The 15135-nt window shown below is 45.2% G+C and overlaps 1 protein-coding gene across 1 annotated transcript in view; it reads left to right on the top strand.

The window, feature by feature from the left end:
* Positions 1–15135, top strand: part of YARS1 (tyrosyl-tRNA synthetase 1) — a 31371-nt gene that overhangs the window by 10050 nt on the left and 6186 nt on the right. Inside the window, exons 4-7 of the mRNA XM_049774788.1 lie at positions 2937–3066; positions 8650–8730; positions 11926–12018; positions 13461–13596. Coding sequence (XP_049630745.1) covers positions 2937–3066; positions 8650–8730; positions 11926–12018; positions 13461–13596 — 440 coding nt within the window. The remainder of the gene's footprint in view (positions 1–2936; positions 3067–8649; positions 8731–11925; positions 12019–13460; positions 13597–15135) is intronic.

The raw sequence follows: 15135 nt of genomic DNA on the forward strand, positions 1-15135 counted from the left end.
TTATCCCCAGTATTGCCAAAAAAGGGGGCTGGTGGGAATCGAGGTTGAATGATAGTACAGCAGGTAAGCCACTTGCCTTGCATGTATACCCAATCTAGGTTCTAGCCCTTGCAGCCTGATAGTTCCCTGAACCTGCCAAGAGTAATCTCTTGAGCCAGAGCCAGGAGTAAGCCCTTAGCACTGCTAAGTGTGGTCCAAAAACAAATAAAAATATTTTATTAATCAATGCAAATAATAATAATATGTTATACATAAATATATAAAATAATATAATTTAATTCAGAACACCTGGCAGTGCTCAGGGATTACTCCTGGTTGTCTGCTCAGAAATAGCTCCTGGCAGGCACGGGGGACCATTTGGGACACCGGGATTTGAACCGACCACCTTTGGTTCTGGATCGGCTGCTTGCAAGGCAAACGCTGCTGTGCTATCTTTCCAGGCGGGATGGGGGTGGGGGGGTGGAGGGGGCTGACTCTTAAGGTGACAAGTTTCAAGCATTCCATATGAATTCTAAACATTTCATGACTTTTTATTGTAAACCCACCTCCTAATCAGAATCCAAGTGCTATTTGATACAATTATAAACCAAACAACTTTGACATTTTTTGAAAGACAATTTATGGCAAATGCTCATTTTCACAATCTGAAAAGCTTTAAAATAAGGTTAAATTTGATATTCACAGGAAATGCTTAATTTAAGGACAAATCCTTTCTGCTTTATTTTTTTCTTGAGATCTCAAGAGAAATTGTCACTTGTTTTTCTGACAGCAAAAGCGTAATGTCACCTGTTGAATTCATTGTAAGAAGTGATACAACTTGTCAAATATTTAATAAAGATTATAGAAGCTGGAAAAAAATACTTTATTCAGAGCTAGAGTGATAGCACAGCAGTAGGGTGTTTGCCTTGCATTCAGCCAACCCGGGATGGATTGGGTTCTATTCCCGGCATCCCATATGGTTCCCCATGCCTGCCAGGAGCAATTTCTGAGTACAGAGCCAGGAGTAACCCCTGAAGGTCGCTGGGTGTGGCCCAAAAACAAAAAAAAAAATATTTTTATTTAACTTTTCCAAGTTTATATAGATAATAAGTAAAAAAAAAAATCAAGTATGAACCCAGATCTCTTGCCAACAAGTAAAATTATTTTTTCTGGGCCCGGAGAGATAGCACAGCAGCGTTTGCCTTGCAAGCAGCCGATCCAGGACCAAAGGTGATTGGTTCGAATCCCGGTGTCCCATATGGTCCCCCATGCCTGCCAGGAGCTATTTCTGAGCAGACAGCCAGGAGTAACCCCTGAGCACTGCCGGGTGTGGCCCAAAACAAACAAACAAACAAAAAAAATATTTTTTCTTTTTATTTATTTGCTTGGTAGTCGGTACTCAATGTGACTACCAGAGCCATATCTAGCAGTGCTCAGGGGACTGTATTTTGTCAAAGGTTAATTCTGACCAATCTCGTTTAAGGCATATGCTGTACTGCTTTAAATACCTCCCTTGCCCTTAATTTTTTCTTCAGTTCATCTCATGTTATTTTCCATTCTCCACTATTATACACTTCAAATTTCATTCCCTCCCCCACTTGAAATTTTGTTTGTTTTGTTTGGGGGCCATACCCAGCGGCGCTCAGGAGTTACTCCTGACTCTAAGCTCAGAAATTGCTCCTGGAAGGCTTGGGACCATATGGAATGCCAGGGATCTAACCACCAGGAATTGAACCACTATCTGTCCTGGCTTGGCCGAATGCAAGGCAAACACCCTCCTGCTGTGCTATCTCTCAAGCCCCCCACTTTACAATTTTAATCGAGCATACAAACATTCTGATAGAAGCATAATTTTCAATCTACAGCCTTAATAGGATTCCTGAAGTTTAATTTCTTTTTTGGGGGGAGGAGTACACCCAGCAGTGCTTAGGGGTTATTCCTGGCTTTGCACTCAGGAATTTGCACCCTGGAGGACTCAAGGGACTACAGTGACCACATGGGATGCTGAGGACCAACAGTGTATATGTCAAGCAAGCACCTTCCACTATCACTTTGGCCCATACTTAATTTCTTTTTGTTGTTTGTTCCATGCTGGCTCAAAATTTTGCTTTATTTCTATTTGGGTCACACCCAACTGGACTCAGGGCTTACTTCTTGCTACTCTCAGGGATATTCCTGGCTGTGCTTGGGGGACCATATATGTGCCAGGGATTGAACCTGGGTCCACTGCCTATAAGGCAAGCATCCTATTGCTCAACTATCACTCCAGCCTGTTTTCTCTGATTATTATTTGAAAAATAAGCACTGTTCTAGGTGCTAGCTCTACAAAAATGCTTATGCTTAGCTAGAAAGATAGTACAGAGTACTTGCCTGCACATGGTCAATCTGGCTCTATCTCCAGTCCAGAATAAGCCCTGAGCACTAAACAAATAAGACAAAACAAGCAAAACAAACCAAAAAAGATTAGGAAAGTAAACCAGAGTGCTTTGGGATTAAACTGAGGCCTAGACCCAAGGGGGATGGGAAGGAAAAGTGCAAAGCATAGCAGGTAGTATCTACCTTGCATTTGGCCTACTCGGATTCCATCCCCAACATTCCATATGGTTCCCTAAGCCTGCCAGGAATAATTCCTGAATGCAGAGCCAGGAGTACCCTGAGCACTACTGAGTGTCCCCAAAAAAAAATAAAGGAAAAAAAAACAGTTTGGGGGGATTAATTTGGGTTTTTTTTTTTTGGGGGGGGTGTCATTTTTTTTGACCAAACTAGACAGTGCTCAGGGGCTACTCCTAATTCTGTGTTTGGGGATCATTTCCAGTGGTTCTAGGAGATCATGGGGTACCAGGGAATGAACCCAGGCTCCTGCATTGCAAAGCTTGTTCTCAGACCCTTGAGTCATGTTGTCACCCCCTCCCCGCCCTGAACCCAGTCTTATAGCTGTCCCCTTGTTTCCTCCTCAGAGAATACACCCTAGATGTGTACAGACTCTCCTCCGTGGTCACACAACATGATGCCAAGAAAGCTGGAGCTGAAGTGGTCAAGCAGGTGGAACACCCTCTGCTGAGTGGTCTACTGTACCCTGGACTACAGGTACCTTAGATGGATGGACTGGGTAGCTCACCAGGTGACCTTTTCTGCTGTTTCAACCTACTGGCCATAAACTTCTCTTGGCACGATTAAACTAATGTATTCATGCCCAGAAAAATAGTAAAAGCATTGCCTTGCATGTGGTTCAATCCCCAACACCACATATGATCCCTTGCCTACTGCTAGGATTTCACTTCTGAATATAGAACCCAGCCTGTAAGAACTCAGGGATAAGTCCTAAGCACAGCTGAATGTGACCCAGCCCCCAAAAAAGTAAATAAAATGTACCTGTTGTTCCTTCTCTGTGCTCTATGCCTTCCTGTCTACCTCCTCTTCCTCATCTACTTTTTTTTTTTTTTTGGTTTTTGGTTTTTGGGTCACACCTGGAAGTGCTCAGGGGTTACTCCTGGCTTTATGCTTAGAAATCACAACTGGCAGGCTCAGGGGACCATATGGGACACCGGGATTTGAACCAACGACCTTCCGCATGGAAGGCAAACACCTTACCTCCATGCTATCCCTCCGACCCCTACTTTCTTTTTTGGTTTTTGGGTCATACCTGGCAGCGCTCAGGGATTACTCCTGGCTTTATGCTCAGAAATTGCCCCTGGCAGGCACTGGGGACCATATGGGATGCCAGGATTCGACCAAGGATTCGAACCACTGTCCTTCTGCATGCAAGGCAAATGCTTTATCTCCATGCTATCTCTCCAGCCCCGCCCCCATCTACTCTCTGAACATTCTTTGACTTCTTCAGTTCTCTTTTTTGTGTTTGTTTTTACCTTCTTTTTTTTTTTTTTTTTTGGTGGGGGCACATCTGGCAATGCTCAGGGGTTACTCCTGGCTCTCCACTCAGGAATCACTCCTGGTGGTGCTCAGGGGAAACTCTAGGATGTCAGGGATCGAACCTGGGTCGGCCTTGTGCAAGGCAAATACCGTCCCCGTTGAGCTAACTTTCCAGGCCAGCTTCTTCAGTTTTTTTTTTTTGTGTGTGTGTGTGTGTGTGGTTTTTGGGTCACACCCGGCATTACTCAGGGATTATTCCTGGCTCCAGGCTCAGAAATTGCTCCTGGCAGGCACGGGGGGACCATATGGGACGCTGGGATTTGAACCGATGACCTCCTGCATGAAAGGCAAACGCCTTACCTCCATGCTATCTCTCCAGCCCCAGCTTCTTTAGTTTTAAGTCCATACTTTATGTTCTTTTTTTGAGCCACATGTGACAGTGCTCAGGGATGACTCCTGTCTCTGTGCTCAGGGATCACTCCCAGCAGGACTCAGGAGCCACATGGGGTGCTAAAATTAAAATGGGATTAAACCTGGATAGGCCACATGCAAAGCAAGCACCTTATCTACTGTACTGTCTCCATCACCTACCTTTCTTTTTTTTGGAGGGGTGGGGTTCACACCTGGCAGTTCTCAGGAGTTACTCCTGGCTCTATGCTCAGAAATTGCTCCTGGCAGGCATGGGGGACCATATGGGATGCTGGGATTCGAAGCACTGTCCTGCATGCAAGGCAAATGCCCTACCTCCATGCTATCTCCCATCTATTCTTTAAGCAAGACAGTATTTATCTTTTTTTTTGTTTTGTTTTGTTTTTGGTTTTTGGGCCACACCAGCAGTACTCAGGGGTTACTCCTGGCTGTCTGCTCAGAAATAGCTCCTGGCAGGCACCGGGACCTTATGGGACATCTGGATTCAAACCAACCACCTTTGGTCCTGGATCAGCTGCTTGCTATCTCTCCGGCCAAGTATTTATCTTCTTTTGTTTTTGGTCTGGGAGCCACTCCCAGCAGTGCCTAGGGCTGCTCTTAGTTGGGTATTTAGGAGTCACTCTTAGCAATGCCATGAACTCTCCAACTTCATGTCTTTATGCTAATTCTAATGTCTTATTTAAAACTGAATTTTAGAGTCATATGTTAAAATCAATTTTAGTCATTAGTCATTAGTATACTGGACCCTCTTCTCTATTAAACAGAATACACCATGTGTATGTGTTTGGGTGAAGCAGAAGGTAGAGAAATGCTAATCAAGCTCTCAGCTCTTGTTATCTCGGCAGGGTGGGAAGAAAATGTAGATGAGCTTGACTGTAAATTTCTGTGATGTTTGCTGGAAGAAAATCAGGTCTTTCTATAACACCTCCTAGTGATCTTTCCAAAAGTTAAGTCTGGAGACATTCAAGATTAGCATTGTACGATATGGTAGCCTCTCATCAGTTAAATGTGGCTCTTGGGTCTGGAACAACGATACAGTGGATAAGAGCTTGTCTTGCATGCACATGCCTACCCGGTTTCTGTCCCTGGCACCCTACGTGGTCCCCTGAGCATTGCCAGGAGTGATTCCAGAGTGCAAAGCTAGGAATAACCCCGAACATCATTTGATGTGGCCCAGAAACGTAGAACAAACAAAACCACTCCAATCACAGTGGCAGAAAGAAGGGCTGGAGGGGTCTGAACAATAGCACAGTGGTAAGGTGTTTGCCTTGCACGCGACCAACACAGGACGGATGGTGATTCGAATACTGCCATCCTATATGGCCCCCTGTGCCTGCCAGGGGCAATTTCTGAGCACAGAGCCAGAAGTAACCCCTGAGCACCGCCAGGTATGACCTAAAAACCGAAAAGAAAAGAAAAAGAAGGACTGGAGAGAAGATAGATAATTGGAGTCCCATATGATCTCCCTGTGCACTGCCAGGAGTAGTTCTGAGAGCAAAACCAGGAGAAGCCCCTGAGCATTGCTAGGTATAGATCCCCCACCCCCTAAGAAAAGAAAATATGAGAGCTGGGCCCGGAGAGATAGCACAGCGGCATTTGCCTTGCAAGCAGCCGATCCAGGACCAAATTGGTTCGAATACCGGTGTCCCATATGGTCCCCCATGCCTGCCAGGAGCTATTTCTGAACAGACAGCCAGGAGTAACCCCTGAGCATTGTCGGGTGTGGCCCAAAAAACAAAAAAAAAAAAAAATAAAAAAAAATATGAGAGCTGAGGGGCCGGGCGGTGGCGCTGGAGGTAAGGTGCCTGCCTTACAAGCGCTAGCCAAGGAACGGACAGCGGTTCGATCCCCCGGCGTCCCATATGGTTCCCCCAAGCCAGGGGCGATTTCTGAGCACATAGCCAGGAGTAACCCCTGAGCGTCAAACGGGTGTGGCCCAAAAACCAAAAAAAAAAAAAAAAAAAATATGAGAGCTGAGAAAGAAATGTGGAGTGGTGAAGAATTTGAGCCAGGCTCCACCTTCAAAAAGCCAATTGCGGAGCTGGAGAGATAGCACAGAGCAGGGTGTTTGCCTTCCACGCAGCCAACACAGGACAGACCCCAGTTCGATTCTCAGCATCCCATATGGTCCCCTGAGCCTACCTGGAGTGATTTCTGAGTGCAGAGCCAGGAGTAACCCCTGAGTGCTGCCAGGTGTGTCCTCCCCCTCAAAAAAAGAAGCCAGTTGTCCAGCTGATGAGAAAATGAGGGGCTGAGAAGACAGCTCAGAGTGGTGGATCAGAGGCCAGAGTGATAGCGCAGGGCGGTTTTCTTGCATGTGGCTGACCTGGTTTAATCCACAGCATCCTATATCCTATCCCCAGCCTGGAGTAATCTCTGAGCACTCTGGGTGTGGTCCTAAAACTAAAAAAAAGTAAAGGTGGCAGATGAGTGCTACAAATGTTACTATGACATTTGATTTTCGGCATGACATGGACCCCAAAGCACTGCTAGGCCTGACCTTAATGTTCCCCAAGCACCAATGAAAAGGCTTCCACATAATTTTTTCTTCCACACAATTTTAATGTTTTTAATTTTAAGAAATATGTGAGGTCAGAGAGAAAACAGCGATAAGGCATTTGCCTTGCATGTGGCCAACACAGAACAGACCCCGGTTTGAGTCCTTGCATCCCATATAGTCTCCCAAGCCTGCCAAGAGCAACTTCTGAGAGCAGAGCCAGGAGTAACCCCTGATCGCTGCCAGGTGTAACCCAAAAACAAAAACAAAAGGGAAAGAAATATGTAAGCATAACTTCAATATAAGTTAATATAAGCGACAGTACAGCAGATAGGGCACTTGTTTTGCACATAGATGACCTAGGTTTGGTTCCTGGCATCCCAGATGCCTCTCCACCACCCACAACCCCTATGCCTTGCTAGGAGTAACTCTTGAGCACTGCCAGGTATGGCCCTAAAACAAAACAATGATGAACCTAGATGCTTTAAAGAACAAGTGGTTACACAAAGAAAGAAATGACTAGCTCACACAACCATGAATGATTGATTGTGTTTGTAGAAGCAAACTTCAAGAGTGTGGACAGAAGATAGTGAAAGGTTTGAAAAGTAGCCAAGTGGGCTGGATCAATACAGCAGGAAGGGCATTTGTCTTTTACCCTATATGGTCCCTGTGCACTGCCAGGAGTGATTCCTGAGTGCAGAGACAGGAATTATTCTTTTTTGCCTTTTCTTGAGAGGGTCACACCTGGCAGCACTTAGATTACTCCTGGCTCTGCACTCAGAAGTTGCTCTTGGCAGGCACAGGGACCATAGGGGATGCTGGGATTCGAACTACCGTCTGTTTGAATCAGCTGTGTGCAAGGCAAATGCCCTACTGTTGTGCTATCTCTCCGGCCCAGGAATTATTCTTGAACATTGCGAAGTGTATCCCCAAAACAAAAGAAGAACAATAGCTAAGAGCTCAGATTGTCACCTGAGGGTACCACTGAAAGACAAGAAAGTAAAAACCTTGACCTGGGCTAAGGAGTCAAGACAGCAGGGCATGGAGTGAAGGCCTCTGTGGTGGTAGAAAGAAAAAAAGAAGGTGGGAAATAATGATGAACAGGTCTGTGAGGATGGCGAGCAGAAAGGAACCTGAGTGGGAGCCAGAGTGATCTTACGGTGGGTAAAGCAATAGACCTGCTGTACGATAACTCTGGCCCCTTTCTACTGTGACATTTGTTAGAGGTGGCCTTAGTCGATTGGTACCTTTAACCTGACAGGTTTCTCCTCTCCACCAGACTGTCAGGCTTCTAAGAATAATTTGGTTTTTTGGGCCACACCTGCAGAACTCAGGGCTTACTCCTGCCTCTACCCAGGGTTCACTCCTGATGGGCTTGGGAAACCATACAAGATTCTGGGGATTGAACCTGGGGTCAGTTAAGTGTAAAGCAAACATAGTGCCTGCAGTACACTGTCTCTGGCCCCCATGTTCTTATTTTTCTCATTCATGGTAGCCACACAAAATACTGTTCTCAGGGCCGGAGAGGTGATGCCAGAGTAAGGTGTCTGCCTTGCAAGCGCTAGCCAAGGAAGGACCGAGGTTCGATTCCCCGGCATCCCATATGGTCCTCCCAAGCCAGGGGCGATTTCTGAGCACTTAGACAGGAGTAACTCCTGAGCATCAAACGGTGTGACCCCCCCCCCCCAAAAAAAATACTGTTCTCTGCCAGCAAATGTTCATGCAGCTTGTGACGCCAGCAGGGAGGCTGAAAGGTGCACATTTGCTTCCTGATTTTACCTTCTGAAAAAAATTTAGTGGCTTTAGAAAGTGTCTGATCTTAAATACATAGAAGAATTCCAGTAGAGTTTATGTTTATGTGTTTCCTTCCACAGGCCTTGGATGAAGAGTATTTGAAAGTAGATGCCCAATTTGGAGGTGTGGATCAACGAAAAATTTTCACCTTTGCAGAGAAGGTTAGTGTCCTTTTTCTCATCTTTTCTTTTGAGCTTCAAGGATACAATTAAAGTGGGTTGAACATGGCCAATTCCATGGATCAGAATCATTAGTTACTATTCTCCCTGTTTCATAGATTAAAAAAAACTGAGTTTTTTTCAGAGAGTAAGAAGCATAGTGATTAGGGCTGGAGCAATAACACAGGGCTAGGGTGCTTGCTTGCTGCATGTGGCCAGTCCTAGTTCAATCCTGGCACCTCAGTGATCCTTGAGCCGGGAGTAAGCCCTGAGTTCCATGGGTATGGCCCAAAAACTACCACAAAATAATAAAAGCATGTGTTTTTTAGGGTCATACATTTAACTCAGCTCATTCTTTGCATGTATGATGCCCTGGGTTTGATCATCAGTTCTTGGGAGAAGAATAGGGGGCAAAATACTAGGACCAGAGAGATGACTCAATGGTTGAGTGCATACATTGCATACAGAAACCCCAGCATTATTTGTTCTCCTGAGCATCACCAGGAGTGACTCCCAACCATGTAGCTGAAATTAGCCCTGAATTACACTAGATGTAGCTTCAAAACAGCAACAATAGATATTTTCTTGTGAACTGGAGAGATAGTACAGCATTTGCCTTGCACACAGTCAACCTGAGTTCTATCCCCAATACCACATACATTGTCCCCTGAGCACCGCCAGAAGTGATCCTTGGGCTCAGAGCCAGGAGTAAGCTCTGAGCACTTCCAGGTGTGGCCCCAAAAGAAAAATATGCTCTTTGTGGTATTAACAGTTTTTTTTTTTTTTTTTTTTGGTTTTTGGGCCACACCCGTTTGACGCTCAGGGGTTACTCCTGGCTATGTGCTCAGAAATCGCCCCTGGCTTGGGTGGACCATATGGGACGCCGGGGGATCGAACCGAGGTCCTTCCTTGGCTAGCGCTTGCAAGGCAGACACCTTACCTCCAGCGCCACCTACCCGGCCCCGGTATTAACAGTTTTGACAATGTTGGTTCTAGCTGTAGTTTGTATTTATTCTTTTTTGTTTTGTTTTGTTTTTTTGTTTTTTGTTTTTGGGCCACACCCGGCGGTGCTCAGGAGTTACTCCTGGCTGTCTGCTCAGAAATAGCTCCTGGCAGGCACGGGGGACCATATGGGACACCGGGATTCGAACCAACCACCTTTGGTCCTGGATCGGCTGCTTGCAAGGCAAACGCCGCTGTGCTATCTCTCCAGGCCCAGTTTGTATTTATTCTGCATGGATTTTGCTGAGCTTAAATCTGTGGGTTAACATTCCCTCCCTCCCTTCCTTTTCTTTTAAATTGTGAAATGAAATAATTTTAATAAAATAAGTTTGCTGAGGCTGGAGCAATTACACAGCAGGTAGGGCATTTGATTTCACGTGGCTAACCTGAGTTCAATCCCCAGCATCTTATAGTCAGTCTCCTGAGCTTGCCAGGAATTACTTCTGAGCACAGAGCCAGGAGTAATCCCTGAGTGCTGCTGGATGTGGCCAAAAACCAGAAGTAATAAACGTTTACTTTGGGGCAAGAGATAGAGTGCTTGCCTTGCATACAACCAACATGGTTTCTATCCCTGGCATTCCATATGGTTCCCCCAGCACTGCCAGAAATGGTTCGATGGTGCAGAGCTAGGTGTAAACCTTGAGCATTACCAGGTGTGACCCGAAAATAAAAAAATAAATAAGTAAATTTACTTAGAGAAGTGTAGGGGAGAGAACACAGAGGTGCCGTAGTGATAGCACAGTGGGCAGGGCATTTGCCTTCCATATGTTTGACCTGGGGACCTGGGTTCAGTCTCCAGCATCCCATATGGTCCCTTGAACCTTCCAGGAGCCTATCTGGCCTATTTTCCAGCGTGCTGAAAATGTCAACCCAGGGCCGGAGAGATAGCATGGAGGTAAGGCGTTTGCCTTTCATGCAGGAGGTCATCGGTTCGAATCCCGGCGTCCCATATGGTCCCCCGTGCCTGCCAGGAGCAATTTCTGAGCATGGAGCCAGGAATAACCCCTGAGCACTGCCGGGTGTGACCCAAAAATCCACAAAAAAAAAAAAAAAAAAAAAAGGAAAATGTCAACCCATAGGACTTCTCCAGAGAAAGAGAGAGAAGAGGGGGAAAAACAAACAACAAAAATAAAAACATGGTATCTAAGGAAAAAATTTCTGTGGGTTGACATTTTCAGCTGGAAAGTAGTCACTAAGTTTCTTCTATATGAGTTTGAATATTATACGCTGACTTTTCATCAATTGCACTAGTCCTGTCTTCTGTTAAATTCAGCATTATATTGTGCTTTTTTAATATATATATTGTGCTTCTTTGTCTCTTGGTTCTTTTCTTTTTTTGGCCAGGAAGGGGGGGGGGGTCACACCTGGCATCATTCTGGGGCTACTCCTTGCTCTCTGCTCAAAAATCACCCCCTGGGAGACCATATAGGATGCTGGAATTCGAGCCACCGTCCTTCTGCAAGCAAAGCAAATGCCCTACCACTGTGCTATCTCTCTGGCCTCTTGGTTCTCTCTTTTTTCTTTTTTTTTTTTTTTTTTTTATAGATTTCATTTCCCTTTCATAGGCCAGATAGGGCCCTTGACTTGTACATATTGATCCTACTTCAGTCCCTAACACCCTGTATGGTTCTGTAAGCCCTAAGCACTACCAGGTGTGGCCCAAAATTGAAACAACAGAAAAAGCTGAAATATGGGGTGCAAAGCAAATACCCTACTTATGGTACCATTGCTCCCGCCCCTGTTTTCAGCTTTTTATAATTATTATAATGAAATTATAAACCAACAACTTCATTATATAAGCTAACCAAAACAATATGAAAAGTTTTCATTTTTGGGGCCGGGCGGTGGCGCTGGAGGTAAGGTGCCTGCCTTGCCTGCGCTAGCCTAGGATGGACCGCGGTTCGATCCCCCGGCGTCCCATATGGTCCCCCAAGAAGCCAGGAGCAACTTCTGAGCGCATAGCCAGGAGTAACCCCTGAGCGTCACAGGGTGTGGCCCAAAAACCAAAAAAAAAAAAAAAAAAAAGTTTTCATTTTATAATCACCACTGAAAGGTTGCATATAGTAGGAAATAAAGATTGTAATGAAAGATATAAAGAAACCATATTAAATTATTGCTCAGATTAGAGAAGATTGAGGCACAAAGAAGGAATTTATACTCATCAACTTCTTTTGTGTGTTTCTTCCTAACCTTCAGTATCTCCCTGCACTTGGATACTCAAAACGGGTCCATCTAATGAATCCTATGGTTCCTGGATTAACTGGAAGCAAAATGAGCTCGTCAGAAGAGGTAGGTTACCAACTGACTAAATTTAGAAATCAACAAGAATTACTGGAGCGATAGTACTGCAGGTGGAACATTTGCCTTGTACTTGGTTGACCTGGATTCAACCCCCAGCATCCCACATGGTCCACCAAGCACCACCAGGAGTAAGAAATCAACAAGAGAATAGGAGATTGAGGACTCAAAAGAGCAGTTTACTAGAATTCTCAATTTGTGTTATGAAGATTGTAAATTAGGCAGTTAATTCCAGTAGTTCTTGAGTACTAAAGAAAACAGAAGCAGTCTTGATAGAATGCAATTATACTTTCAAACACTTTTTTTACTGCTAAAGTTCAGTCTTACTGGGACCAGAGCAATAGCTCAGCAAGTGGACCTTTGCCTTGAACACAACTGACCCAGGATGGGCTTGGGTTTGATCCCCAGCGTCCCATATGGTCTCCAAAGCCAGGAGCCACTGAGTATGGCCCAAAACAAAACAAAATAAAAATATATTGTGGGGGCTGGAGAGATAGCATGGAGGTAAGGCGTTTGCCTTTCATGCAAGAGGTCATCGGTTCGAATCCCAGCGTCCCATATGGTCCCCCGTGCCTGCCAGGAGCAATTTCTGAGCATGGAGCCAGGAGTAACCCCTGAGCACTGCCGGGTGTGACCCAAAAACCCCAAAAAAAAAAAAAAAAAGCTAAATAAAAACCACAAAGTAGTGTGCAGAAGGTTTGAGGGTTATGTTAGAAAAAAACTGTTAGGGGGCCGGGCGGTGGCGCTAAAGGTAAGGTGCCTGCCTTGCCTGCGCTAGCCTTGGATCGGACCGCGGTTCGATCCCCCAGTGTCCCATATGGTCCCCCAAGCCAGGAGCAACTTCTGAGCACATAGCCAGGAGTAACCCCTGAGCGTTACCGGGTGTGGCCCAAAAACCAAAAAAAAAAAAAAAAAAAAAAAAGAAAAAAACTGTTAAAAAAAATATATATATATTGTGAAGAACATGATGTTCTTTCATGCTGATTCTTATTTTGCTGAAGTGCTTATTTAAAAAGAAAAGAAAAAGGGTCCAAAAAAAAAAAAAGAAAAAGGGTCCAGAGTGATATCTCAGCAGGTAGGGCATTTGTCTTATGCATGGCCAACCTGGCTTCGATTTCCAGCATCCTGTATGGTCCGCCAAGCCTACCCAGAATAATTTCTGAGTGCAGAGCCAGGAGTAATCCCTGAGCTAGTAATTTAAAAAAACAAAGAACCAGGGGCTGGAGATAACATGGAGGTAGGGTGTTTGCCTTGCATGCAGAAGGGCCGTGGTTCATATTCCAGCATCCCATATGGTCCCCGAGCCTGCCAGGAGTAACCCCTGAGCGTTGACGGGTGTGACCCAAAAAAAAAAAAAAAAAACAAAGAACCAACCAGATTAGTCTTTCCAACTTTCAACCACAAGAGGTCCTCTTCTACTCCATGGCTTCTAGGAGTCCAAGATTGATCTCCTGGATCGGAAGGAGGATGTGAAGAAAAAACTAAAGAAGGCCTTTTGTGAACCAGGGAACGTGGAGAACAATGGGGTTCTGTCCTTCATCAAGCACGTGCTCTTTCCCCTTAAGTCTGGTAAGACCCTTTGTTCTGTTCTTTTCAGAGGTGGAAAGAGAAATCTGCTGTGTTGGTCTCCCTCCAAGAACAGTCTCTGCTCTGATTGCTCCTGTATTCATGGAGCTATTAGTTGTCCTGATGTTTGTGACCAGGTTAGATTTCTTGTGGGGATTTTGGTTTGAGGTGTATATGTGTCTATGTGTTTGGGTGGTGTGGGGGGGGGGTCAGTTTGTTTGGTTTGGTTTTTGGGCCACACCTGGCAGTGCTCAGGGGTTACTCCTGGCTGTCTGCTCAGAAATAGCTCCTGGCAGGCACGGGGAACCATATGGGACACCGGGATTTGAACCAACCACCTTTGGTCCTGGATCGGCTGCTTGCAAGGCAAATGCCACTGTGCTATCTCTCCGGGCCCTGTTTATTTTTGTTTTTTATCAGTGCTAGGGGTAGATCCCAGAGCCTCATACATGTGAAGTGTCCTAATATTATTCTTTGCCCTACCAGGTTAAATTCTAAGTGGGGCAAGGAAAATAGGAATGAGGATGGGGCAGGCATGTTAAACTACAAGAAATAAAAAACTGTAAGATCTAATCCTTCTTGAGTTTAAAAATAGAAACAATAAAATGGGCCAGAGAGACAGTTATGGGGCTGTGGTACTTGCTTAAAATCCTGCTGACTTTAGTTAGAATCCCATGCTACAAATAGTCCCCCAGGGACTGCCAGGGTTCATACCCGAGAAGCGAGCCAGGAATAGCCCCTGAGCACAGCTAAGTGTGAATCAAGTCCCCTTCTCCCATCCCACTTCCTGAAAAAAAATTTTTTTAATGGGACTAGGGAGACAGTTAAAGGGTTGGAACGTATGGTATTCTTGTTGTTGTTGTTGTTGTTGTTTTTGTTTTTATTTTGAGTCATACCCAGCAGCGCCCAGGGGTTATTCCTGGCTCTATGCTCTGAAATCGCTCCTAGCAGGCTCGGGGGACCATATGGGATGCCGGGATTTGAACCACTGTCCTTCTGCATGCAAGGCAAATGCCCTACCTCCATGCTATCTTTCTGGCCCCCCTGAACCATATGGTATTCTTGCAGGAGCCTTGGGTTCATTCTCTTAAGCCTTACATAGTCTTAACACTGCTGGTGTATCATGTATACACTCATACACAATACCACACAAAAGCCAGCAGGTTTATAACAAAATTATATAACAAACTTTATAACAAAGTTCATAATATGGGCTGATGTGATAGTACAGAAATTATGCTTTTTGCAATGCTCTCAGTTGATCCATTTGATCCTTGAACCCTACCTGGAATTATCCCTGAGTTTAGCTGGGTAGGTGTGGCCCAAGAACAAAAAAATAAATAAAATATATAAAGTTCAAAATACATGGTAGGGGGACCAAAGCAGTAGCATAGCAGTAAGGCATTTGCCTTGCACGAGGCCGCAGCCAATCCGGGATGGACCTTGGTTTGATCCCAGGCATCTCATATGGTCCTGCGAGCCAGGAGTAACCCTGTGCGTCACAGGGTGTGGACAAAAAAAAACAAACAAACCACATGGTAG

The sequence above is a fragment of the Suncus etruscus genome, chromosome 6 (genome assembly GCF_024139225.1).
Source record: "Suncus etruscus isolate mSunEtr1 chromosome 6, mSunEtr1.pri.cur, whole genome shotgun sequence".
In the NCBI taxonomy this organism is placed as follows: domain Eukaryota; kingdom Metazoa; phylum Chordata; class Mammalia; order Eulipotyphla; family Soricidae; genus Suncus; species Suncus etruscus.